The sequence below is a fragment of the Parus major genome, chromosome 1 (assembly GCF_001522545.3).
Source record: "Parus major isolate Abel chromosome 1, Parus_major1.1, whole genome shotgun sequence".
Classification (NCBI taxonomy): Eukaryota; Metazoa; Chordata; class Aves; order Passeriformes; family Paridae; genus Parus; species Parus major.
Window position 1 is genome coordinate 113,183,536 of NC_031768.1, and position 27,360 is coordinate 113,210,895.

General features: G+C 48.9%; 2 protein-coding genes and 1 long non-coding RNA gene across 5 annotated transcripts in view; 2 read left to right on the forward strand and 1 right to left on the reverse strand.

Moving 5' to 3' along the window:
- The window catches only part of SCAF4 (SR-related CTD associated factor 4), a 37,848-nt gene extending 20,299 nt beyond the window's left edge, over positions 1–17,549 (forward strand). Inside the window, exons 9-21 of one of the 2 annotated variants that reach the window (XM_015649078.3) lie at positions 1,947–1,994; positions 3,096–3,204; positions 3,544–3,711; positions 4,324–4,409; positions 5,149–5,333; positions 6,261–6,361; positions 7,293–7,406; positions 8,098–8,254; positions 9,028–9,182; positions 9,939–10,101; positions 10,205–10,285; positions 10,368–10,556; positions 16,070–17,549. In XM_015649078.3, coding sequence (XP_015504564.1) covers positions 1,947–1,994; positions 3,096–3,204; positions 3,544–3,711; positions 4,324–4,409; positions 5,149–5,333; positions 6,261–6,361; positions 7,293–7,406; positions 8,098–8,254; positions 9,028–9,182; positions 9,939–10,101; positions 10,205–10,285; positions 10,368–10,556; positions 16,070–16,956 — 2,443 coding nt within the window. In that variant the 3' untranslated portion in view covers positions 16,957–17,549. The remainder of the gene's footprint in view (positions 1–1,946; positions 1,995–3,095; positions 3,205–3,543; positions 3,712–4,323; positions 4,410–5,148; positions 5,334–6,260; positions 6,362–7,292; positions 7,407–8,097; positions 8,255–9,027; positions 9,183–9,938; positions 10,102–10,204; positions 10,286–10,367; positions 10,557–16,069) is intronic. The other variant, XM_033518998.1, reaches the window with a different exon arrangement.
- A 1,542-nt stretch (positions 17,550–19,091) lies between these two features.
- On the reverse strand, positions 19,092–22,449 carry SOD1 (superoxide dismutase 1). The gene is made up of 5 exons (XM_015651740.2): positions 22,318–22,449; positions 21,783–21,876; positions 21,319–21,388; positions 19,891–20,005; positions 19,092–19,582 (listed from the first exon to the last, which is right to left on the reverse strand). Exons 1-5 carry the CDS (start codon positions 22,390–22,392, stop codon positions 19,472–19,474), a joined length of 465 nt encoding a protein of 154 aa, XP_015507226.1. The 5' UTR covers positions 22,393–22,449; the 3' UTR covers positions 19,092–19,471.
- Positions 22,450–23,629: 1,180 nt separating this feature from the next.
- On the forward strand, positions 23,630–27,100 carry LOC117245307. Of its 2 annotated transcripts, XR_004499905.1 has the most exons (3): positions 23,630–23,798; positions 23,934–24,023; positions 24,361–27,100. It is a non-coding gene; the product is annotated as an uncharacterized LOC117245307 (long non-coding RNA). The 2 variants fall into 2 exon arrangements; XR_004499904.1 differs by having other exon boundaries at positions 23,631–23,798; positions 23,934–27,100.
- The last annotated feature ends 260 nt before the right edge of the window (positions 27,101–27,360 follow it).

A 27,360-nucleotide genomic window follows, 5' to 3' on the forward strand; every position in this document is an offset into this window, starting at 1 on the left:
GGATCAAGCCAATTTGCTGAACTCAAAGCTGTTCAACTGGCCCTGGACATTGCTGAAAGAGAGAAGTGGCCAAAGCTCTACCTCTACACTGATTCATGGATGGTAGCCAATGCTCTGTGGAGATGGCTGGAAAGGTGGAGAAGGGCCGACTGGCAATGCAGAAGAAAGCCAATCTGGGCTGCTGATGAGTGGAAAGATATTGCCACTAGGGTAGAGAAGCTACCTGTCAAAGTCCATCATGTAGATGCCCATGTCCCCAAGAGTCGGGCTCATGAGGAGCACGGAAACAATGAGCAGGTGGATCAGGCTGCTAAGATAGAGGTGTCAAAGATAGACTGGCAACAAAAGGGCAAGCTGTTCCTAGCTCAATGGGCCCATGATGCCTCAGGTCACTCATATCCATGACTGTGAGACGTGCCATAATCAAGCAGGCCAAGCAGCTGAAGCCCCTCTGGTACAGTGGGCGTTGGTCCAAATACAAGTATGGGCAAGTATGGCAGATTGACTACATCACACTGCCCCAAACCTGCCAAGGCAAGTGCTATGTGCTGACCTTGCTGGAAGCCACCACTGGATGTTTGGAAACCGACCCTGTGCCTCATGCTACAGCCTGGAAAAGCAAGTCTTGTGGAGACATGGCACCCCTGAGAGAATCGAGTCAGACAATAGGACCCATTTCAAGAACAGCCTTATTCTGGGCAAGAGAAGGCGGTGTTGGATGGATATATCATATCCCTTATCATGCACCAGCTGCCAGGAAAGCTGAACGACGCAAGGGACTGCTTAAGACTACCCTGAAGGCACTTGGCAGAGGGACCTTCAAAATTTGGGAAATGAACTTAGCAAAGGCCACCTGGATGGTTAACACCAGAGGATCCATCAATCGAGCTGGTCCTGCCCAGTCTGAACCCTTGCACACTGGATGGAGATAAAGTCCCTGTGGTACATGAAAGGTACTTTAAGAAAGACTATTTGGATTGGTCCCATCTCAGGCAAAGGCAAACCTGTCCGTGGCATTGTTTTTCCTCAAGGACCTGGTTACACTTGGTGGGTAATGCAGAAAGATGGAGAAATCCGTTGTGTACCACAGGGAAACCTCATCTTAAGCAGGAACTGTGTGTAGGGTTTCATTGTATATGTGTATATATATATATATATATAGAGAGAGAGAGAGAGTTTAAAGAGCGCATTGATTTGGGTATGATGCAGATGGTAATAGAATAAGGGGTGAATAATGTCTTGGGTTGCACTGCAAGATGTAACCACAAGTCTGTATTCTGTTACCAGCTGTTAAAACCAGGTTGGGGCAGTGTTCTTTATCTCTGCCACCACCCATCCTCCCTCCAGGGGGAAATCTTCTGTTCATGGGCCATTGAGTCTCACTGCATGACTGATAAACTTCCATCATCCCACTGGGACATGCTGCACCCAGGGGGAGGAGCTGAGCATTCCTACCTGGATATAATCTGAGATTTGGAACACCGCAGTCAGCCCTTCTCCACTGGATTCCCAGAGGAAACCAGGACCCACCTACAGCAGCCCTGGAGCTTCAGAGGAAAACTGCAGCCTTTGTACAGGATCATTGCTTCAGCAGAAGCCCATCTGTCAGTGCAGGAGGACTGCAGGCACCATTTAGTGAGAGTGCTAGCAACACGTGGCCAACAGGGTGTCAGGTTGTATCCTGACTCTGTCAGTGGTTTTTGTACTATTGCATTGTATTTTAATGTTCCTAGGAAAGAGCTGTTATTCCTACTCCCATATCTTTGTCTGAGAGCCCCTTGATTTCAAATTTATAATAGTTTGGAGGGAGGGGGTTTACATTTTCCATTTCAAGAGAGGCTCCTGCCTTCCTTAGCAGACCAAACCTGGTTGTCTTTCATACCAGGACAACTGTGCATTATGATAAAGTCTGGAATGACATGACCACATCCCAGTTTTTTCCACAGGACCTCTCTCTCATTCAGTGCACAGGCTGGATGGTGCTCAATGCCGGGGTTAGTCCATATTTCTTTTTTCCCTGCTTCAGTATGTGGCCCCCTGTCTTTCTCTCTGTATCTGCATCTAAACCCTGCTTTCAAAACCAGAACCACTAACTCTGTCATCAGCTTTCTGACTGTGTCTCTCACCTTGAGCACTTTATGTCCAAGAGTTGTAGTTCATTTGAGTGCCTCTGAAGGAAATAGCTAGATTTAGAACGCAGATGGAACTCTGGAGTTCAGAAAGACGAGGTAGGTCAAACATAAGCACTGCTTGTGTCTGCCCAGCTGGGGGCTTGTGGGCATGTTTATGTTCTGTTGGTAGTGCTTCATGCCCTCTGTCCTTAGCGTCTCACAAGTGTGCAAGACATCCCTGAGGATGGCATTCCAGTGTTCCCAGTCTGGGCACACAAGCTCAGTAATTCTCTCTATAAAATACTCATCTGTCCAAAATCTTCTCAGAATTGTCTTCAGACATTACAAAGTTCCATTTCCCATCACCATCTAATTCCTTTATCCCCCTGAAATCCTGCTGAGTTTCTTGCACAGCTGCATCCTGCAAGCAGGTCTGTTACCTGCACAGAGCTCCAGAATTCCCTGAGCACTGTCCATTCTGTGTGTTGAATCAGGAAGTGATGGGCATCACTGTAATCCTCGTGAGATACACACCCCCTTCTCTGCCCTATTTCCTCCCAAACCAAAATGTTTTCGTACAGCAAAAGTACAGCCAGTTTATTTTCCCTGTGGAGAAAAGCACTGCTTCTTTTGTTCCCAAAAGAGGAACTGCAAAGGAAGAGAATTAGCCTAAGGCAGAAAATCTTCCTGGAATATTTCTGTAGGCTGAGATCTTTAGCAAGCTTGCATAAGTAGAGGGGCAAAAGAGGCTCTAACCTTTGTGTAGCATCTCTTTAAATGCAAAAGGACTACTCTTAGAGTGGAGAAGAGATCCAGAGGCCACTCTTTCTTCCTTTTCTTTTTTTGTTGGAAACAGGACCATAGTAAAGATAACTGTTCTGTCTGAAATAACAGCAAGAATGTGTAAATGTGCATAGAAATCTGTAAAATAAAGACAAATTGTGCATTTATTGACTTGTCTCACCAAAATATTCCTGGTTTTAGTGGTTTTCCAGGAGAAGGCATGCAGCAGCCAGTATTTCCTCAGCTCCCAAATATGGATCCTTTTCAGCAGCGGATGATGGGAATGCAGCAGGATCCGATGCGGCACCAGGTAACCCCAGGCTTTTCCCTTGTCCCCCTCTTGTGTTTTCCATCCTTTGCTGTTTTCTTCGGTGCAGAAGGAAGGAAGTGATTTTCCTGTTGGTGAAGAGTGAATGTGGCTTAGCCCTCCATCTTCCCAAAGAAACATATTATTTTTGGAGTCTGTCCTAGTCAGTCTTTGAAGGAGAAGATTGTTACTTTTGGGTGTAGACCCAAATGCTTGGCTTGCTTCATCTTTCCCCCATCTTTTGTTGTGAGTTTTGAGCAGACATAAAACTTCACTTGAGCCTGCTGGGAAGCAAATGTAATTCCTTCTCCTAGCTGGAATTCTGTTTTTTCCTCTCCCAAGGTGCCACTTCCTCCGAATGGGCAGATGCCGGGCTTTGGTCTCCTGCCTACCCCCCAGTTCCCACCCATGGCTCAGCCAGTGATGCCTCCAGCAGCGCCAGTGCAGCCAACTTTCCAGTCTCCCTTCCCAGTCCAGGCTGAGCCACACCTGCAGAAACCCCATCAGCAGGTGAGCAGCCCTTGCAGTGAACAGAGCAACTTAAATGCTCTCATACATGTCTTTCCCAAATGTGTGTGGATTGTCCTGGAGCAGAAATGTCAGGATGACCAGGACACAGCCGGCTATGAGGCTGGTTCTGCTGGGAGACAGTTGGGGAGCTCCAGCACTTACCCCTTTTCTGTCTCCAGCATACTTCAGGCTTAAAGTAGTTTCTTATAACATCTTGGAGAAAAGTTGCATCAGATCTCACTTTGCCTGGGACTTTGATGATGGAGCAGGAGGAGCCACTGACTGATCTTAAGGAATAAAATCATATTCTGTGGGGATGCAGGTGGTGCTGAGATGGGGTAAAATGTGGAAAACCAATAATTTGCAAATTGAAAATGGGAATTGTGTAAATTATTTCTATGGTGTCTTTTCAGTGGCTGTATTAAGTACCTGCAGTACTGGACCCTCTCTCTGCTAGTGACCACAGAATGAAGCCTTTGAGTCACATTACTCTTTAATTTCACACATTTGAATATTCAATGTATTTTCAGTGCTGTTAATTTAGTCTCAGCATAAAAAGAAATAAAATGCTTGTGCTGTTCACCCATAACAGCTGTCAACTTCACTTTTTAGGATATGGAAGTGGAACAGCCACCCATTCAGGAGGGAAAAAGGCATGTTTCCGACAGTAGGAAATCAAGATCTAGATCTGCATCAAGGTAAACGACTGAAAGTTCTTTTAGTGCAGGAATAAAAAGCAGATAGCAACTCTTAAGATACATGAACCTCTAAAGTCATCTCCCTTCTAGAGAAAATATGGTATCTATGCAGTTCTCTCTCACTGGGAGAGAGCAACTTCCATGCCTGTCAGTCCAGAATAAATGTTAGGTAGGCAGAATGTGATAGTTTAATTTTGCCTGTGCTCTCTAAAAGCACTTTTTGTATGAAAACATTTGTGATCTATGTCTGCGTGTCACCGAGTGTGTGTGTCACATCCCAGCTGACCGAGCAGATCTGGCTCCACTCTCCCTTTAGTTGCCAGTCATCTTGTTCACCAAGTTCCACATGATTTCTCTGAAGGTCTTCCACAGCTTGAGTGGTTTAGAACTTGAACATGATGTAAAATACATTTTTAGTGGCAGATTCTATTTATAGTCTTTTTGAGCCATTTCTTTGTAAAAGAATAAACATTTGCCTCATTGATGCAGTGTAACTTTCCAGTGTTGAAGTGGACACAGTGTTGATGGTCAGCTTCAAGACAAAATTAGTAGATGATGAGATAGTGGAAAGTAATCATCTGTTCAAATCAGCTACCGCAGTAATTTATGAATGCCTGTGGGTGAGCTTGGATTGATGGATTCCCGCATTGACGGAACTCGGGGTATTTAAGCCCTTAACCGTGTGTCAGTGTCGGGGTGGCAAGCGCTGACCACGCTCTGATGGCTCTGGTCCCCACAGGTCCCCCAAGAGGAGACGCTCGCGGTCGGGCTCGCGCTCGCGGCGCTCGCGGCACCGGCGCTCGCGCTCGCGGGACCGGCGCCGGCACTCGCCCAAGTCCCGCTCCCAGGAGCGGCGCGAGCACGAGCGGGAGAGGGAGCGCCGCTCCAAGGGCCTGCCCCAGATCAAGTCAGAGACTGTCAGTGGTGAGTCTGCTCTCTTGGTGCCTGCTTGTGGGACTCTGCACCTGCCAGTAATGCCGTTGTCTGGGTGATACTTTCAAAGTTTTTGTGCTCCTACTTGTGGTTTCCAAGGCTCATCCAAGCAGAACGAAAGTTAACTGCCTTGTGATTCCTGGTAGGAATTTCACCACACTTCGTAGTAGACTGTTTAGCATTTCTGGAGTATCTCCAAGTTAGAAATATTTTGGCTGTAAAATGAGAAAAGGAAAAGCTGGAACCCCATGTTTTTCTTTTCCTTCCTTTGAGACATATAAAGTAAAGCAGACTGAACAAAAAGAATTAGAGTTAATTGTAAATTATTACAATTTTTCAGTTTTTCAAGTATTCAGTCTTGTGTACCTCTCCAACTTGAAGGGGACTTTGACCTAGAAAACACACAGGCTTATGTTTGGATTTTTGCTAGAACCTTGGCTTTGCCAGTGTTTATAGAACAAACATAGTAGTTATCTTCTGAATATTCCTTGGGAGTGTGGAATCTTCTCCAGGGTCATCAAGTAAAATAAAAACATTCTTTCTTACATAAGAGAGACAAACACCTGAGGTGTTGTAAGAGCCAAGACCTGAGCAGTGACAGTCCCAGGGGTGTAAAGGCCTGCAGAGCCCTGGTGGCTGTTGAGTGGGAGCTCCCTGGCAGTGTTGTGAGATGTGCTGCTGCCAGCACCTTTCCCAGGCTCTGTCATGTTGGCTGTCAAAGTTTGCAGTTCTGTATCTCTGGTGGGAAACCTGGATGAGTATTCAGTGTTGCTGCAGTAATCTGCAGCCTGGGGGATTCCTTGAGCTCCTCTCCTGGTTGTCACCCTGGCTTCAGATGGGATAAATGTTGCTTATATGTCCTCTAAGGAGCTTGTGTCAGCAGTGGCTCTGAGCACCTGTGCTAACTCTTGGTTGTAGTTTGCAGTACCACGCTCTGGGTAGGACAGCTCGACAAAAGGACAACTCAGCAGGATGTGGGAAGTCTCTTGGAGGAGTTTGGCCCCATTGAGTCGATCAATGTGAGTAGAAGGGGTGCAGCGTGAGCCGCTTTGATATGCTTGGGTGCAGAACTTCTCTCCAGGCTGCTCTGAGGCAGAGTTATTCCTGATACATTCCAAAGAGCTGGCCTCTCATTTCCTGTGTGTTGTGCTTTCAATTCATGTGGCTGATGGAGGGAGCTGCTTTGGTTTCCTGCAGTATAAAAATGCTTGTGGGGTAATACAGAGTATTATCCCTTTTTCATAAAAATCCTGCTGTGGCTGCAGAATTACATCCCATGCTTCTGAGTTCCTTGGCTGCTTCATTTTATTTGATTATAGGAGTATGGACTCTCAAGCTGGTGTTCTTGTTGCTCTTCTTTCATTTTAACCATAAACACGGAGAACTATTGTTTTATTTTGCTGTATTTGTATTTTATATAGAAATTATAGCTGTTCCAGTAACTTCAAAAACTTCATTCATTCAAACAAACAAAAATAAATGACTAATTTTCTTCCTATTCCTAAATTTTGTAAAAGATCATAGGAGTTTTTTCCTCAAATTCATTACAAATAGAAATTATTCTGAATCTGCAGCTAGAAGTGAATGTGGAGGTGCAGCTGGCAGAGCAAAGGGGGATACTGTTGTGCATTCCAACAAAGTAACTAATTGCCAGACGTTAGAATTTACATGAACGCTATTGTTTAACAATTTGAAAGGATTAAATATGCAAAAGTCAGCTGTATTTTAGAGTTTTGGAAGTTTTGAGAAGTCATGGAAGTTTTAGTTCACTAGAAATGAGAATTTCCATAAGCTTTCTTAGCCTCTTAAACTAGCATTTCCTTCCATACTTCCATATTCCCTTTTGGAACAGCCCCTGCTGTCCCTCCCAGCTTGCTGTAACTGAGCATTTGTGTGTTGTTCACTGTTTGTGACCCACAAGATGAACTTTTCCCCTTGAACCCTGCACAGATGATACCGCCCAGAGGATGTGCCTACATTGTCATGGTGCACAGACAAGATGCCAACAGAGCCCTCCAGAAACTGAGCCGAGGCAACTTCAAAGTCAACCAGAAATCCATCAAGGTAATGCTTGGAAAATGTCAGGCCTTCCAAAGCTGCTGCAGTTATTGTCATCCTGTCTGGTCTGTGCTGGGGGAATTCCTTGGGGGTATTTCAGACTTATATGTGTTCTGGAGATGATATTCTGTAAAATTCTGAAGAAATGCATGAGTGAATGGTTTTTGAGAATTATTATTTCTTGTCTGTAGTGGGATTAGTGGAACCTTGTATCAGTTTCCTTGAGAGATATCTGTGTAATCAACAGAAATGTTGTCCTTTTGCTCATTACAGGGGACTGGCACTGTGTGTTTATCATTGCCAGTTATTTGTCTCCTAGCAGAATTTCATTATATATGATAATCCTATAAAGAGTACTAATAAATAAGGAAATGTGCATTAATTAATGAAGTTCTTCCTTCTGTAGAATGTCAAATTAGTGTGACACTGTCCTCCAAAGGGAAATGGAATTAATCTTAGGGGCTGGGGATCATCAGAAGCAGCTGGCTTTATACATTTTTACAAATGGTGTGCAAGAGTCAAGCCAAGGAATAGGACCTAAGTCTGCTTTAAAAGCAACTTACTTCAGGAGTTTTGTAGCTGTTTCACTTCCACCTTTTACTTTTCGCCCTCAAGTGCTGTTTTGTGAGAATGAAATCTTAAATCCATTAAGGTGGAAATATTTTGCTGACCACTTGTATTTCCCCCTCCCCCCAAGATTGCCTGGGCTCTGAATAAAGGAATAAAGCCAGACTACAAGCAGTATTGGGATGTAGAATTGGGTGTGACATACATACCATGGGACAAAGTCAAACCTGAAGATCTTGAAAGTTTCTGTGAAGGAGGAATGCTGGACAACGAGACCCTTAGTCCAGGTACAGTGTTACTGCATGCTTTGTTATTGAACCTTTATTTCAGGGTTGGGCCATTCTGTCCAGTTTGCCCACTTAGCTGTCAAGTATTCTGTACGTGCTCTATCTCTTCATGCTGAACACACAAAAATCAGTTGTGTTTTAAACAAAAATATAATGAATCATGAACATAATGTCAGTGTGTTCCAGTCCTCTCAGTGCTTTTCTCTCTCCCAAAGTGCTCCCTCGCTGATCCCTCTTTTTGTGCTCTTCCCAGGAAGTTCTGATAGGCTATAGGAGCTATTTCTTCCATAAATTAAATTTAAAGCTATATTTGACATTTCTCTTACTTTGCTGTAATTCTTTATAGTTTTATTCTCCTTTTCCTTATTTGAGGCTTGAAGATGTTGGATATTTTAGAAATTAGTTCTCAAATTAGTGCCAAAGCTGCTGCCTTCTTGCCTGAGAGCGATAGAATGAACCTGTTGAAAGCTTGTCCCAAAAAGCCTTACGGTTTTTGTCACAGATAATATAACAGAATCCTGGGTGTGTATAAATACTGTCAGTGCAAAGGACTGTTAAATGACTACATAAAGGAACAAGTTTACTTGCTGTTTCAGTGCTTGCTGAGTTTAAATGCATTTGGAATTTTTATTGTCAGAAATCAGTGCTTCTTTGCTCTGTGCTGGTTATTACCTGAGTGTTTTCAATTAGGTCAATTTTGGAAACATGGCAAAGCATGTTTCATGTGGCACTGCTTGTCTGATCTGTGTCTGTTGGGATTTTGTTTTGGACAGAGTGGAAGGGAATTCCCAAGAAGTCTGAAAATGAAGTGGCTCAGAATGGAGGCGCAGAAGCTGCACACAATGAACCAGTGTCACCTATTCCCAAAGCTTTACCTGTCCCAATTCCTGTTCCCATGCCTGCACCAATAACAGTACCTCCTCCACAGGTGAGAGGTGTTCCACAGAAATAAACAAAAACTCACTTTAAATAATAATTCAGGGAGGGAGAGAATGCCATGAATGGTAACTCTCTTCTCTCAGTCACAGAGAAATCACTGTAGTAGAATCTTGGTTATAGAAGGGATGAATTGCATCTTCAGGTTTTGTGATTGGCTGTTTTTTGTTATTTGTTTTATTAATTAATGCTTCTCTAAAAGCTTTTCTTATTGGCAGATACTCCACTCCTTTTGTATCAGTAGTTTCTTGTCAGTGTTAAAATAGGAGAATCCCATAAATCAGACCTAATTTAAATTCAGAGCTTGCTATAAATCAGAAATAAAGCAAAACAAAACACCAGTCACTCTAATATGCAAACTCAGGTAGTGAGAAAGAGACAAGCAGAGGTTTTTACTTGCTCTGAAGTTGTGAGCATTCAGTGGACCCTGTCTGGAAATCCATCATGCTGGGTGGAAACAAATCCCAGGCGCTGTGGGAGGGGTATGTGGAGGTGAGTTACCAACGTACTTTAGTACCTGTTTAACACAGAGGGAAATTTTTCTCTCATTTCAAAGGCAGACAGAACTAGTGTTGGTGTTTTCAGTGATGGGAGTTCCTGGAGTGCTCCTGCATCTTTTGTGCAAGTCCCCCCCGTGATTTTGAGCTCGCTGAGGTGTCCTGGTGGAGCTGGACAAAGATCCCCAGTGGGACAGAGAATCATTGGGGCACTTTTGGGGTAACCCATCTTTCCCTTTCCTTTTTCCTAGGTTCCCCCCCATCCATCAGGGCCTCCCATGGTTGGTGCACTCCAGCCCCCTGCTTTCACAGCACCTTTAGGAATCCCCCCTCCTGGATTTGCCCCCGGGGTGCCACCGCCGCCGCCGCCTCCATTCCTCCGGCCCGGCTTCAACCCGCTGCATTTACCTCCAGGTTTGTGGGGTGTGCCTGCCTGAGCCCTGCTGGGCCCAGAGCTGCACTGGCTGCAGGGGGGTGTGCCTGGGGGGCACTCAGGGCTCTCCTCTGCTTCTTGTAGGGTTCCTTCCTCCCGGGCCACCGCCTCCCATAACTCCTCCGGTCTCTGTCCCGCACACTCCGGCAGTGAACATCCCAAACTGTAAGTGTTGGGCCCTGTGGAAGGCAGGGATCCTGCAGGAATTGCTGGCTGGTGTTGAATGTGTCCTTTCCTTGTTCCTCAGCTACAGCAACTGGTGGGAATGAGGATGCTACAAAGGAGTCGTCAGTAGGAAATCCCATCCCAACAGTAGTTTCTGGAGGCAGAGGGAACGCTGAAAGTACTGACACTTCCAAAATCTATGGCACTATTCCACCTCCTGTAGCACCTACCAGTGTCCCTGCTCCCGTCACCCAGGCTGTTCCACTCCTTGGTAAGTTCCTCCTCCGTAAGTTCTGCACTTCATTGTTCCCTACATTTCAAATAGCATTTTGATTTGGCTACTGACCTACAGTCCAGGGGAAAGGGAAGCACATTTTTGGAATTTCTGTCCTACTGTTAGCTTTGAAATCAGTTTTAGAGACTTAGTTTTGCACAGAAGAAACAGTCAATATTTTTTACTGTTGAAGATCTGTTTTCTGAAGAAACAAAGCCATGATGTGTAAGTTACAAATTCAAATGCTGTCCACTTTCAGCAAGTGAAGCTTTATACAGTGTAGAAAAGGAACATACAGCAACACGTGTGTGACATAGGAACCAGATGTTAGACTCAACTATATGTAAAACTAATGTGCAGAGAAACTGTTTTTAGTGTATTTTTGAAATTTCTGAGGATGGGATACATTATTTAATAGAACAGAAAACCAAAAGCTTTTATTCAGCCCTGCTGTAGGACAGGTTTTGAAACCTTTGTAAGAAGATATTTAAATATTACTAAATTTTTTTTACTTAGTAAACCCAGAGTAATGGGAGTATGTTGCATTAATTACTTTTCCTAATATGATACAAACTTGGTCAGATTTTGAAAGGGAGTATGAACTGTTACAGAGCTCTGCTAAATGCTTATTTTATGATGGCCTTGGATGGGTGAAGAAGTGTCAAGAATATACTCAAGAGACTTGTTCCCTACAAACTTTAGTGAGATTACTGCATTTATGGGATTTTAGGCCTCTACATGAGAGTCTAAGGAATGAATGAATGAATGAATGAATGAATCAGTGAATGAAAGAAAAAGCTAATTTTGTGTTAGTGAGTTTCTGCCCAGAATTTTCAGTGAACATTGAAGAAAATTAGATTTGTCTCCCTGAGAGCTCACTGCTCTATTGAATGTGAGGGCTAAATTTTCCATCTAATTTAGATGACTAATTTAAATCAGTCATTTCCATGACTAATGATTTATGGATCCTTCATGTTGAAAGCTTGACAGAAGACCCTTTCAGAACGGAGAAAATCTTAAGAGCCTCTGTGGTGACACCATGGAGTCAGGGAATTTTGTTAGGAATTTCAGAAATTCACACCTTCCTGCTGAATGACACTTTCTGTAAAGGTAGCACAGAATTTTGGAGTTTCACTGTCTTGGACAGCATAACCTGCACTTCATATTCCAGGCCTTTGGAATGTGTGAGGCTCCTCTGCACTTTGCTGTATCTCTGCACACATAACAAAAAGGTTATACAAAATAAAGACTGAACTATGTCAGACACACAGATCAGTTCCTTGGACAGCAGCTGCTTTTTATTCTTAAAAATCCAAGGAAGCTGAATTTGAGAAACCTGGAAATCAGTAACTTGCCTTTGCTTTTGTTAACTCATTTCCTGAGCGGTTGAGGCAGATCAAGTTCTCTGTGTGGTCAGAGTGAGTTCTGTCAGTGAGGGGAGGGTTTAGAGCTCACAGAGCAGTCCTGGAGTAATGGCTGAGATCTGTGTGCTTGCTGAAGCTGTAGCATTTAATGGTGGGGAGTGTCTAATTTCAAGAAGTTATTTATAATTAAAGAGTTATGTAAAACCCATCCTGGAGTTGCAGGGCACTGTTCAGTCTGAAAACAGAGACAGAAAAACCAGAAGAAACAGATGGTAATATTTTATGTGATGAGAAATAAAAGGTTAATATCAGTTGTCCTGGCTTTTTAAAACCTCTCAGCACAAATTACACTCTTCTTAAAAGCACTTGGAGTCACTCTTGCATTGAGACTAGCCCTGCATGTGGGAGGTTAGAGAGTGTCCTGGGAAAGGATGAGGAAATGTTCTCCAGGTTCTTGGGCAGGATGGGAGAGCTCCTGCAGCAGGCTGGACTCAAGGGATGAAGATTGCTGGGAAGAGGCTGTGGGAGAGATCCAAACTTCTGGTTTGGGAACACTTCTGTAATCCCTAGGAAACACAGGAGCTCTTGGATTCTAGACATTCTAAGACATGTTACAAAGTAATTCTAAAGGGATTATTGTAACTTTTCATACCCTTTCATAAGTTCTTTCTCAACTCCACTGATTTCCTTTGTGTCTCCACTGTTAATTCCTTCATCCCTTCCAACCAGGACGTGGTTGTGCTTCAGAGGAGTGATGTCTCTTGGACTTTGGGTCTGGAGTTTTGTGCTTTTATCTAAAGCCCACTGTCAGGTTATTGGGATTCAGTTGTGCCCTTGACCTCACTGTCTGCTGTTACACCTTGTTGTTCATGGGAACAGGATGTGTGATGGCTCAGTGAATGTGTGCTCAGGGAATTTGAAATGATCTGCAGAGAGGGGATTTGTAGGCTCCTGTGACATGTGCCTGCTGCAGGAAATGACAGCCTTTAAATCCCCTGGGATTGGTCCACATGTTCCCAGCATTGAGCAAATGCTGCAGCTTGGGCCAGTAAGAGACTGCAGATGCTGTGTTTGGAATACTCAGATTCTGTGATCTCTTACCCTGGTGAAATACACCCTATTGCACTTGTAGGTCCTGATCTAGTGCTCTTTTTACCCAAATTCTTACAAGGATCATAACATGTAATCAAAGCTAAGTTATTCTGGACATCCCATCAATCACTTCCTGGTGGTGCAAGCTCAGTTACTACTCTTTGCTGATGGTTTGTTCTGAAGTGATTTTTGTAATCTGCATTAAATCATAAAACACAAATACAGCATTCTCTGAGCCCCTCATGGTGTGACTGTCTCAAAATGTTGTGATTTTTGGCAAGATTTTTCAGCTGTAACTCCATATTTAGGCCCTTTAGTTCAGGCCTTCTTTACAGTCTTGACTTGCTCTGCAAGATTCCATATCAAACTCCAGCAAAAACCTACCAGAGTTACTACATGGTCCCTCTCTCAAGAATTCCCTGGCAGTATTTAATGTTGTAGCTGTAAGATGCCACATTCCCCACTGGAGAATATGCAGAATGTTGGAGAACAGCAGCTTCAAAGTGGAGTGAAAACCTGCTGCTGTTGTGCTGCATCTGTGAGTTTTTGGCTTGTTCCATGTGTTTCCATGAGGTTTGTGTGCTGGGACAGACAGAAACCACACAGCTCCATGTGCTGGGAAGTGATTTAAGGGCTTGAAAGTTACTAGAACCACTTAGTGAGCAGAGTTTGTGTAAGAGTAAATCAGGTGTGTCAGCATTGGTAACATGGGAATTATCCCAAGGGAACGTAGGCTTTGTCCAGCTTTGTCCAGGAGAGATGATCAGATCTGGGTCACAGGGACATGGAAATCTGGCTTCATACCTCATTTATCAAAGCAACAAGGATGGCTCCTGTGCCCTCTCTGGACAGAAGATACTTCAGGCCAGCCTGAGCACTCCTACTTGTTGTAGGAGTCAAATGACAAAACTTGGGCCAGTTTGGTGTATGATGGTTGCTCCTCCAAAACCAATGAAGTGTGTTGGGAAGGCAAGGTGTGGTTTTGCACATTGGGACAGAGGAGCAGGTGTCAGGTGTGAGGGAACTGGCTCCAGTAGGACAAGCTGGGTCAGGAAATCACCTCAGGGTTTCTCTCAGAGCTCAGGGAGTTCATACCCAGTTCAAGAAACTGCTTGAATGTCAGGTACTTCCTAAACCAGAACAGGACTTTAACTTGCCCCAGCCATGGTGTGTGTGTCTGTACCATGAATTTCCCTGAGCATTTTCAGTAAAGTGGAATGTGTTTCTGGACAGCTCTTCAGGTTTTTAGTCAGTGCCTGATTTGTCAGCAGAGTGAGGAAACTCCAGTAGTTCTACAGTTGCTTTAGCCTCGGCATTGAAGGCACTTGATGTTTAAAATAAATTGAAAATCAAAAGTGTGCAGCTCTCTCACCGATGCAGTTCAGAATGGAGTTCCAGGTACCATTATGTTGCTTCAGTGCTGTGGTCTGAGTAGAAATAAGGTTGAGAAATTAAATGTGAAACTTCCCTCCCTCACCTCATGTTCATGTTCTTGTAACTCACATCTGCTCTGCTGCTTCTAAGCAGAAGCATAGGCTGAACTTCAGCTCTTTAGTTCTGTTACTCTATTCTGCCTTGTTTTAATCTTCTGAGGAAGATTAAAAGATGTTTTTACCAACGAGAGTATCTCCAAACCTCAGAATTTCTGAGAGACATCATTACCTATGAGTCTGTCTTGTCAGATCCGCAGTTCTGTCACAGGAGCAGTTTAAACTTGGGTGATTCAGACCTGGTTATTGACCAGGAGGGGGGAGGGCTCTGCATTTTAGAGAAAGGGGAAAACGCAGAAAAAAACCGCTGTTGGTACTGGGCCATTTCTCTCCAAGAGTGACCTGTGGAGCAGTGTCTGACTGCTTGGAGGGGAAGGGGAGAGGGTACCATGGACTTCAAGATGTCACTAGAGTCTTTGCACTGGCAAAATACAGCTTCCTTCCAATATCAACTGAAAGAGCACTGAGGTGAAAAGGTGAAAAGGTTCCTGTTGGAGATGTCCCTCAAAGGCAGTGGTGTGGTGAGAGGGAAGCTCAGGAGGCTCAGGTCTGCCTGGGGCCAGGTGCCACGGCCGGGGAAAGGAGCGCTGAACACACGGACCTGCACCCACGTGCACCTGTCACTGCTGACACTAATTCCAACATCACTTTCCACAGTGCTCCGTTCTGCCTCTGCCCAGCCAGGGGCTGGGTCTCTAGGGCAGCAGGAGCAGATGGAGCAGTGTGAGGGCTCTGGGAACACAGGACAGTGCTCCTGCTTCAGACTGAGGAGGCACCTGCCCTGGGGTGGGAAGGCCCCAGCTGCAGCTCAGGGTTCCTCCTTCCTTCTGGCTCGTTGTGTTGTTGCTTGGGAGCTTTGGGCTGAGCTTTATCTGACAGTACATTTGGAGAGGGAGTTTTTTTCCTCCTTTGAAGAGCTTAGGAATAAAACTGGAAAATAGTTGGTGCTGAATTTGTGCTGTAAAGGATGAAACACTATTACAGAAAAAATCAGGAATGACCTGTTGCATTTCCTTTTAGTTTACATTGCAAGGTTTATTCTACAGAAATTAATCTTTAGTGTGTGTCCCTTTTCCCTGGAATGGCAAACAGAGCTGTGCTCCAGCTGTATTCCAGCCTCATCTCTGCTGCCTGTGTGCTTGAGCCTCTTGCTGATGCTGTGCAGCTCTGGGGTGTTCAGCTGCTGTTGATAGCAGGGGCAAATGTTTGAATCCGACTGGGGGGGTGAGGTATCTTCACCTGGAAGTACAACACCAGGAAGGGGCTTTGGCTGCAGTCAGATGAGGAAGTGGGGGGCTTCCCTGACCTGCACAAGGGCAGAGGCTCTCCCCTAAGGAATCCTCTGGCAAGAGGGATTAGTCGCTGCCCTGGGCACAGTCATCGCTGCCAGCAGCACACAGCGCGGCGTTGGCAGCCGCTGCTGCCCGGGCAGTGCGTGGAGAGCCCAGGGAGCTCCGCTCGGGGTTCTGGGGTGCTCTTTTCCCGGGATAACCGCAGGTTATCGCAGGAAACGCTCCGTGTCCCCTCCTGCCGACTCTGACTGTCCCTTGTGTGTTCCTTGCAGGCACCCAGGGCGTGGCCCCGCCGCCGCCCGCGCCCGTGGTGGGGCTGCAGACTCCGTCCACGGGGCTGCTGGGCGCCCGGCCCGGACTGATCCCGCTGCAGCGCCCGCCGGGCATGCCGCCGCCGCCGCCGCTGCNCCCGCTGCAGCGCCCGCCGGGCATGCCGCCGCCGCCGCCGCTGCCGCGCTTCCCCATGATGCCCCCGCGCCACATGCCCCCGCACATGATGCACAGAGGGCCCCCGCCGGGCCCCGGCGGCTTCGGGATGCCTCCCCCGCACGGGATGAAAACGCCCTTCCCTCCGCCCGGCCACTTCGTGCGGCCCGGGGGCGGCCCGGGCGGCGGCGGGCCCGGCGGCGGGCCCGAGGAGAGCAGGGACGGGCGGCAGTTCCGGAACGACAGGCAGTTCACGCCCAGCAGAGACCAGGAGCGCTTCGGGAGGAGATCCTTCGGGAACCGGGTGGAGAACGACCGGGAGCGCTACGGCGGCCGCGACGACCGGGAGCACGAGCGGCCGGGCGGCCGCGACAGGCGAGACTGGGGACGGCGCAGCCCCGAGCGCGACAGGCACAGGGACTCGGAGGACAGGAACAGGCGCTCCAGCGGCCACCGAGACAGGGAGAGGGATTCCAGGGATCGGGAGTCTCGCAGAGACAAGGAAGAAACCCGCGGCAAGGAGAAGCCGGAGGTGACAGACAGGGCGGAAGGCGACAAAAACCACGAGCCCCACGGCAGCAAAACGGAGGGCGCGGAACTTGTTTCAGAACTCGCTGCGGGAGACGCTGAGCCCGCGGGCGCGAAACCCGCGCCGGAGTCGGCGTCCGAGGCTACCTCATCCCTGGACCAGGCGGACAAGGACACGGGCTCCGCGGCCGAGGCGCCGCGCTAGGGCCGCAGCCCGGCTTGGAGTGTCGAGCTTTAGTTGTACAGTGCTGTAAATCCGCTTCCGCCCCTGCGCCCCCGACGCGGGGCACTGTGAGCAATTTGACTGCTTCCCTTCTATTTAAAATAGCCACAACATAACATAAAATACTGAAGAGATGATTAAAATATTACCCATTTTTGCTGTAACTTTTTTAAAGTTTTGACTTTAAAAAGTTTACGAATCAGAAGTAGAAGTGCTTTCTATTTTTTTTTTTAATTTAAGAAAAGGTAACGGTGAAAGCTCCTCAAAACAATAGGGATGTGTTTTTAATAAACTCTATTTTCGTAACAAACTTTTAACGTGTGCTATTCTTCCTACGCTGCACTGAAATGGAAAAGGAGTGTTCAGCAGCCTAAAGTTGGAACTGTTGATGCTGTACCGGAGTCTAAATTAGACTGGTTTGGTTCTGTTTGTTAAAGGAAATCCATCTGTTTGTGTAGCGATTCACAGAAGCAATTTTTTATTTGTAACAGTCCTCTGGAATTTTAGATTGCTGCATTTTAATGAGCTACTTGACCACCCCAGGTAAAAGTTAGTTTTAAGATGTTAATTGCAGAGTTAACTGTTTTAGTGTTTGCAATGCAATCCATTCTTTGCTTTATTTTTTTCCCCCCTCCCAACTGGTTCTGTGGTTCCTGCTGCCCTTAATTTGCCTTTTTTTGAGAAGTGACACCTTGAGGGACCGCCGGGGCCGCTCCGATGTTACAAAGCGTGTGCTGGGCTGCACGGCCCCCGCTCCCCGGCTTTTGTACTTGTCGGGAGGCAGCAGAATTCCAGCCTGGCTCTGGAGCCGGGGCTGGGACAAGCACTGGGCCCCTCCTCGGCGGAGATGGGGCTGCTCCTGCGGGAACGCCAGGCCCGCCTCAGCCTGCCAGAGGTAGGTTGTGCCCCCCTGGGCTGGGGACAGAGGGCAGCTGCTCTGTCCACCTCCTGTCCACAGCACTTCCACGTTCTGTCAGCTGTGCCGAGGGCAGCTGCAGTTTCTCCATGGCCAATCCCTGGGCAGGGACACTTTGGGACGTTCTGCCCACCCCACGTGGCTCAGCTGGGGCTCAGAGCTCCCATAACCCAGCAGCGCCGGGGCAAACCTGTATGAATCCTGTGCATAGTCAATGGGTTTTTTCTCCTTGCTATAGGTGTGTTCTACTTTTAAAGTTGGGCATTTTGCCCCAAGGAAAGGGCAGCCGCTTCCTTACATCAGTCCTTTTTCACAGCTGCCCTGCGGCAGAGGGAATTGTCTCTGTGGGAGGGAGAGGGTGGGAGAGCCACTGTGGAGCTCTGGACTGGGGAGAGGACATCTATTTTTATGTTCTTGCAATAGCAGAATAAAGAGAGAAAGAACCTGTTTACAGATTGTAGTGACCTCAACTTCCATGTGTTAAAACTAGTGTCCTCAGTGGTTGTTTCCTGCCAGGCCCCTGGGCCATTCCCGTGTCCCACACATCGAGGATTGAGCCTTGGAAAAAGCTGCCCCAGCTCTGTAAGGAGGGAGGGTTTGTTTCACTGAGAACACCTCCTTAAGGAGCAGGAGACAAGAACGAGACACAAGGCTGCCCTTTTTCACCCAAATCCCACCCCTATTCTCTGCCTCAGTAGGGACTTGAAAGCAGAGCCTGGAAAACTGGAGCAACTCCTTACCCCCTTCTGCAGCGGCAGCCCTCTGGACGAGGCACAGGGAGCTGAAGACTCACACAGTGCTCTGGCAGCAACAGGGAATGTAAGTTTGAAGTATTTTTACAGCATTCCTACTCTACTACCCCGTTCCCTTAGTGATGTGCCTCAGTGGAATGGGGTTACCCACCAACTGCAGCCTGGTGCTTCCATGAATATCCCAAAGTACAGAAGGAAGGAACACTGACACAAGTCCTCATTAAAATGACTCCTTGTCTCTGTTTCTTAAGAGAGACCTGAAATGTGTCTCTCAAGGACACCAGAACAGGATGGAGGCTGGCACAGACACACACTGGTCTCTCCTGGGATACTGCCTGCAACCTCTTGCCAATGGAATTTAATCACACACATGCTGAAGCTCAGGTCCCCCTTGCCAACAGGGGCAGGTGTGGGGTGGTCCCCTGTTCACAGACAGCCAGACCCGGGTGTATCTGCCCAGAACATTTATTACACGAGTTTGAAGCCTACAAATGCTGCTCCTGCCCCGGGAGGAAGCCCTGACACACCTGGGGGCTGCTGCTCTGCCAGAGCGCATGGGGCTCGTCCGGGGTCTGGGATGGGAGCACTACTCACATCTTCCCTCACAGCAGGGATGTGACACGGAATGGTGACAGCAGGGGCATGAGCAGAGACCACAGAGCCTTTCCATCAGGGGCACTTTAATTGAATGTACATCATACAAAACTCGGTCAGTCTCCAGAGTGCGAGTGCTGCGTGGGATGCAGAGGAGCAGGAGATTAATGACAAATCTTGAGCTCGCAGGAGGAAGGGCAAGAGCAGCAATGGAGGAGCACTGCAGGTGCCACACTTAGCCCTTGGCAATGCCAATCACTCCACAGGCCAGGCGGGGGCCTGCGTTTCCAGTCAATTTGCTCTCGTTATCTCCCCCTCTGCCCAGGTCATCCCGCTTCTCATGCACCTGCAAGAGAAGGGAAGGCACCTTAACTGATCCCACTGTGGATCCTGGCAGCAGCAGCAGCACCACCAGACTAATTACACGATGCCAAACTGGTATCCGTGCTAGAAACTTGGGACTGGAGCTGCCTCCAGCTCCAGAGGGGTTCAGGCACCCACAGTGGGAAGGGGCAGAGTCAGAGAGGGACATCTCTGGAAGGCTGGCAGGGAATTGGGGTTCATGGCAGTCGAGTGCCACGCTTGAGACACAAAGGGATGGCTGTAAACCCCCTCTCCCTGCTCGGGAGCTCCCCAAGGCCCCTGGCCACTCACCACCATGGTGCGGCCGATGATGCTGTGCGGTCCGGAGAGGGAAATGACGGAATCCTGGATCTCCACCTCGGCCACGCCTCCTTTGGCAGTCACATTGCCCAGGTCTCCCACGTGCCTGCACAAAAACACGGCAAACTCACAACGTGGCCTGGACTGAGAGCTCTTCCAAGGGAAGCCTGGGAGTTTGTGTCACAGCATAACAAAAGGCTCCCAAATCCAGTGGAACAACCTTTCCTGCACACTTGGTGCAACACTGCCGCTGTTCCCAGAGCTTTTGCTGTCTATGACAGCTCAGCTATTGCACAGGCAGCTACAGCTTTTGGTTTAAGGAGGATTAGGAAAAGCAGTTTGTCAGACAGCAGGTCAAAGGCAATGCAGGAACTGCTCAGTTCCAGCCAGTGCCAGGGTGATTATTCCAGTCTGGCATTGCCCCATCGCTTGGCATACAGCTCTCCCACACAGCTTCTATCAGCGCTGCATCTCTGCTAAGGCTTCCCTGGAAAACACAGCCTCCAGCAGTGCAATTTTCACAGGACTCCTGGTGTGCTGTGCCCTGCACACCTGCCCCAAGCACAGCATCCACTCAAAATGCAGCTGATCCTGTTCTATCAGGCTCCTCTGTCCAGACTCAGAACCTGGAATACTGACACATCCCTGCCTGGTGACCGGCTCAGCAGGCCCAGGGCTGACCACCAGCTTTTTACACAAATTCTGTATTTTTAACCGAGTCCTATAAAACTAGGTTAATGGCAGCTCTCCCCTGAGGAATTTGATTGATTTAAGCTTCCAGGAAGCTTCAGTCCAATTGTTTCTGTCCACTAATAAAAGCACATTCCACTTCTTGCACCCCTCCTAAGGGACTCCCCTGCCCACAGCCACACCAGGAGCAGGATCTGCCAAGGCTCCAGAAGCCACAATGTCCATGCAATCCCAACCTTTAGCCCCGAGCAGGCTGCCAGGGCCCCGACACACGTTTCATGCTGTGTCATGCAGGAGCTGGCCCGCATCCAGCTCTGCCCGGCCTGAGGCTCAGGTGGGATTTACCAGCCACACGAGGAGCGCTCACAGACACCAACGTGAGCATTCCCAGGCCGGTCCCTGTGCCAGGCCAGGCTGCCTGAGCCCTGCTCCCGGCTCCTCTCCCACACCCCACTCCTCTGGCACCGAGGGAACCGGGCTGGGAGCGCTGCTCCCCGGGAAGAGCCAGGCCCCACATCCCACTGAGGTACAGATACCCAGCGCCAGCATCAGGCCCGCGCTGTCCCCCCCTCCCACGCCATGACAAGACCAGAAAACGCCCCCGGGAGAGTATTTCACACCACACTCAGCAAAACAAACCGCTGGAGTTAGCAAATCACGGCTAAGTGACCTCGGGAACCCTGCAGGAATTAGCAGGGTTTTTCTGGCACGTCCGTGCCCTGGACTCACCTCTCGGCATCACTGGGAGCCCCGTGCTGCTTCTGCTCTGGGTTGAAGTGGGGGCCAGCACTGGTGCACCCTGGAACACAGCAGAGCGTCAGGCAGGATCCCAGGATAAACCTGCTGCTCCCAGCACAGCAAACGGCTCCTCTGGCGTGCCATGCCCTGCTAATCCCCTGCAGATAAATCACCTGCTACACACAAGTCCCAGGCTCAGCCCCAAGCTTTCTTATTTCATAACTCTGGCTTATTCAAGCGTTCAGGTGAGGGCTCGGTATGCCAGGTCTTGACCACCAGCCTCAACATGCTCAGAGCATTATCCAGGAAGCAATTCCTCGGGAAGCGTCACTATTTCCTCACACAGATTTGCAGCCGTGAGAGCCAAGCTGTGCTGCTGCCCCACCACGAGCAGCTCTTCAGAGCCGAGCCGGCACTTTCCAGCCGTGACCCCGAGGCCCGGAGGGACACCTTACCATTGGTGTTGTCACCGAACTCATGGACGTGGAAACCGTGCTCTCCATCGGCCAATCCAGTGATTTTCCCAGTGACTTTCACCGGTCCGGTACCCTTCAAAGGAGAGGATTTATCACCGCAAGGACTTCAGCTTTACGCGGCTCCGTGCCACACCAAGGTGACAGAAAGCACCGGAGGCCCCGCTACGAGCCCACGACACTGCCCAGAATGTCCGTGTTCCTTTAACGCTCTCCAACACATTCCTTCCCCGGTTTTTTCACTAAACGCAGGAGTACCCGTTATCTGATGGGGCCTTCCAGAAAAGCCCCGTACTTTCACAGGGGAGCGCGGCTGATCCCGCGGCCGATCCCGCGGCCGCGGCCCCTCGGCCGACCACCAGGGACGGCGCAGCTCCCGAGGGCCGCGGCCATTTGGAACCGCAGAGCCCTCGAGCTGAGCCCGCCCCGCTGCCCACGGGGAGGAGGCTGGAGAGGGGGACCCGGGGCGCTTCGCAACCGCCGAGGAGGGGTCTCAGCGGCCCGGCCGTGCCCTCACCTGCTGCTCGAACTTGATGACGCCCTGCACAGCCCCCTCGCCTCGCATCACACACACGGCCCGCGCCACCGCCATCTTGTTCCCGCCCCGCCCGCAGCGCTCGCGGACTGCGGGCACGCCCCGCTCGCGTTCTATATATACGGCGGCCGCCGGCGTCGCGGCCAATGGCACTGCGCGGCGCGCGCGGCTCGGCCAATCGCAGCGCGGCTCGGCGGGAGGGGCGGGGCCGAGAGCGGCGCGCGCGGTGCGGTGGAGGCGCCCCCTGGCGGCGGGAGGCGCATAACGGGCACCGGCACCGACACCGGGACCGGGACCGGGACCGGCACCGGGACGGATTCAGAGGGAGCGGGCAGGGCGATGCTGCTCACGGCATCGCTCACGGCTGTGTCCTCGGCCGTGCCGCGGGGACGAGCGGCAGCGCTGTTTCCCTGCCCCGCGCTCCCCCTCGCACCGCTCCCGCTGCAGCGCAGCGCTGGGGCGGATGCTCCGCTCCCATCCGAAACCGGAATGCGGCTGTGAGGCTGCCCCTCTGCCCTGAGGGTGTTCGGAACTTAAATCACAATCACAGAAAGCTTTCAGAGTACCTGGGGCTTTGTGTAAACACGGAAAGGTTTGGGTTGGGAGGGAACTTAAACGCATCCAGATTCACCCATTCCATGGGCAGGGACACCTTCCACCATCCCAGGCTGCTCCAAGCCCCGTCCAGCCTGGCCTTGGACACTGCCAGGGATCCAGGGGCACCCACAGCTGCTCTGGGCACCCTGCCCACCCTCACAGGGAGGAATTCCTTCCCGATATCCATTCTAAACCCTCTCTGTCACTTTGAAGCCGCTTCTCCTCTGGACTCTCTGCAGCAGCTCCAGCTCCTTGTGCTGCTGGCCCCAGGGCTGGGGCAGCTCTGCAGGTGGGGTCACACCTCAGCTCAGGGGCAGAGGGGCACAGTCCCCCTCCCCTGCTGTCCACGGGGTTTTTTATTAATCTCTGTCTATGACTGAGGTATAAACGACTTAAAGCCCAGGCAGTTTTAAGTGGCAGTTTTGGGCCCTCATTAGGCCAGGGAAGGATGCAGAGGGGTTGTGCCTGTTCCACACACCAGACTCACACAAAAGACCTGAGTCACAGCTCAGGTGACATTACTGAAGCAGAGATTTGTTTGCTTGAGAACACCAAATCAGGTGAAAAAAACTTGATGCACAGAAATACATGGAGACTGTTTGCCTGAGAGACACACTGGGATTTGTAGTTTAACCCTGGAAAGATGCTGGGAAGAGAGCCAGCCAGAGCTTCCCATCTTAGGAAGTGCCTTGGCAGGGTGAGATAAACTCCTTGGAGTGTCAGTCCTGATGTGCCCGGAGAGGAGACTCAGTAACTTGTGAGGAAACAGGTCTGTGCTTGTGGCACAGCAGCAGCACCCTGAGCCTTGCTCCAGCAGGAGGAGAGGTTCCAGTGCCCTCGAGGTGGCCCTTGTTCCATTCACAGAGGTTTGTAACCTTTATTTAGATGGCACTGTCTCATTTTACTTCCCTGATCCCTCTTCTCACCCTTCGGGGCCCTTTTCTGCAGGGCTTTCTCTTATTTGAGTCTGACCTCCAAACCTGCCCTGATCTTTCCATCAGGTTTATTGTTTCCTCCCTGGAAGTGAGTTCCAAGATCTGCCCTTCTTGTGGCACAACCAGATGGACGAGAGGTGTCAGGTTTCTTCATAGGTGAGGTGAAAGAACCCCAAGTAATTTCAGAGGACTCCTGGGGTGCCCCGGCTGGGCAGAACTCTGCTGACAAAGCTGCCCTGCTCTGGGACACCCTGGAGAGGTGGGGATTTCAAGACTAACACATGAATTCCTGCAGAAAGAGATGAGTAATCCTACACAAGTCACAGCCTTGAGAGTGTTCTATATGAGCCTTTTCTTTCACAAGTGCAATAGAAATACCAGAATATCAGTTACTGCTATGCTCATTCACATCCAGAAGCCAGGGAAGCGTTTTATGTAATGTTTTCTCCCCCATACTTCTTTTTAACTTCTTCATTTTATTAAATCTCCCCAGGAGGTGAGAAAATCCACCCACCCACCCCCCAGTGCAGCTGAACAGCACAAAAATCATCATTTGACCCTGTCACATCAAATGGTGACGTGATTATTTTGTTATTTGGAGTAGAGAGGACAGAAGAGAAAGAGCAGCCTGATTATCTCCTAATCCTGAACCAATTTAAAGAGCGATGAAATAACTGCTGTGAGATGGAGGTTAACAGCAATCTAAACGACATGGAGAAAAGTTAATTAACTTCTCAGCAAAATGTGACAAAGTAACAAAAAAATCCCAACCCTTGGGTGCTGCAAAATGGTGGCCTAGAGCAAAGATAAAGCCCTTGAGGGTGCAATTTCTCTGGGATTTTATACAAGTTTAAAACTAAGAGGGAATTTTGAGAGCTGTGTTTCCCTTGGCAACCATACATCTGGTGCAAATATATGGTCCCTCCTGCTTGGGATGGTTCTTTGGGAAAATCATGGAGCTGAACTAAGCCTGGAATGCCCATTTCACTGGGGGTTGTTGGAGCCAGTGTCCCGAGCAAGCCGCTGGGTGTCATTAACACTTCCCCTTGGATTGCACCTGGGGAATTTGCTGAGTTTATGTGTGTGTGGCACTTCCAAGGCGAAACTGTGCTGTGGAAATTATTCTTTCACTACAAATTGGCGGCTCTCTAGGGGAAAGGCTGCTGCTGCGACGAGGGGAAGCGCTGCTGCTAACCAGAGTGTCCACGGAATTGACGCGGAACGGGTGAGATTAAAACCAACATTCACTCGCGGCTGGGCTGAGCAAATCTTTGTGCTGCCAGTGAAATATGAACCGCAGAGGAGAGGTTGTGTAAATGTTGCTTAAGAACTTTGTACCCGCTGTGGTACAAAGCTTCAACCTGCCAGGGCACCGGTGCTGCCCAAGGTCTGCCCACTGCTGTCATTGTTTGTAATATTCCTGCTATTCCTGCCAGTTCCCTTTCACCGAGTGCTTTAATTATTGTACACAGTACCAAGGCCTGGCCGTGTTTCCCCGTGGAAACAGCCTGACAGGCTGAAACTGGGACCACAAAGCCAGGAAAGCCAGGATGGATGAAAACAGGGATTCTGAGGATTGCCCTGCGTTTGCAGAACAATCTGCTGAGGGCTTTGTGGGAGCTGCTGCTGCTGTGGCACACAGGGATGAGCGCAACCAAACTGAAACTTAGCTGGAGTTTTAAATGGTATTTAAGCTGTTAACTAGAGCATGGGAACATCCCTTCTGAAACTGGCCAAGGACAGAATATTGTCCAGAAAGCACAGTCTGAAAAAATGTTGTTGTTCCTTTTTTTTTTCTTTAAATGTGAGTCTCTCAAAATGTTTATGCACTCAGGAATGCTATTTTGGCCACTGAAAGGCACCTAAAGGAATGCAAACAAAACGCTGTGTGTCTGTGTATAAATATAGAGATATATTTCTGGGATGTAGATTTCAAAATATCAACTTGGATAAAAATCAACAAAGTCCAGAGAAACCCTGTACCTTATCATGCTTTGTATAAAATGTCTGGATAAGGATTTCATTCACAGTGATGAGAAAGAAAAGCTTGGTCTTAGATTTTATTGCCAGGTTTTTATTTGTCAAAATTCTTACAGTGGTAACTAAACTAAACAAAAAACTCTGCAAATCCCAGCCCATGTGAGCAGGTGTCAGGGGTAAGACCCAGGGGGCTTCAGCTGGATTTATTTCAGGCACAAACTGCCCTGCACTCTCATTTTTGCCACATGCACAGTTTAGTGCTACAGCAGGTGTCAGGACACCCGAGGGTGAAGTGGCTCGGATTTAACTCAGTTGTGTTGAGTAATCCTCGAGATGCAAAATACAAAACCACAGGGAAAATGCTAATTAATAACACAGTTAGAAAATAAATGCTTACAATGGGGTAAACTACCCTGTTTCTGCAGGAAAGCAGGAAAGACGAACAGAATGTAACAGGCGGGTGTCCAGAATAACAAAGCTGTGGTTTTATTTGGGGTTTTAAACACGTGGTTTCTTCTCTGGGAGCTCTGGATGGTTGGGAGTGGGTGAGTTCCTTCACGCACCACACTGGGTTTGTAGGGCAGTCAGTAAAACGAGGCTTTGGGGCGCTGCTGGTTTAATTCCAGCCATTAATAAGCGGGAACCTGGCTGGAAAATGCACCAGCCAGGTATTTTCATACAGTTTCCACAGCACTGTGGAGTGTTTATTCATTAATATTGATGTGCTCCACATCCGTGTGGAAGTTTTTCCGCAGTCTCCAGCCGTGCCAAAGGGCCGAAGGGCGCTGCAGGAGGCAGCCTGCAGACTTTGTCCCCCCCGTGCCTGCCGGCAGCCACCGTTCCTGCGGGCTGGAACTCCTTCCCAAAATGTGCTCAGAGCACCTCTGTGTGTCTGCAAGGCCAGGGGCTGGGCTGGGACTGCTGGAGTTGTGGGCAGGAGCACAAGTTCCTGGGAACTACACTGGGGTGTGTGGAGAGACTCCAAACCCTGTGTGCGGGCTCTGCCAGGGCCAGGCTGTGCTGCTGCTGCTCTGGATAAGGCTGTGGTACCTCCAGAACCTGCGTCTGTGCAGAACCACATCCAGGCCTGGCAGTCTGGGGGGACGGCTGGAAGGCTCCTGACAGCCCCTGGCTGGCAGCCACCGCGTCACACACAGCCTGGGAAGTGCTTGGCAGTGCCAAGTGTTATAAATTTTTATTATGATATTGGCTCTCGCAGATGAATATTACATATTAAATACTTTTTAGCTATGTATGTACCTTTTTTTCTTGCTAACAAGTTTTAAGTTTAAAAAGAATTTCCTAGGTACAAGGCGAGGAAAACCCAGAGGGCGAGGACACTGAGGCCCAGGCTGTTATCAGGAGAACAGTAGAAGCCAAACTGTTATCAGGAGAACATATGAAGCCCAGCTACCCTCAGGACAAGGATAAGGGGCCCGGATGGTTATCTGCCCTGACCATCTGCAGAAGGAAAGAAACCAAATGATGACCAGCAAAATAAATGCTGACCAGC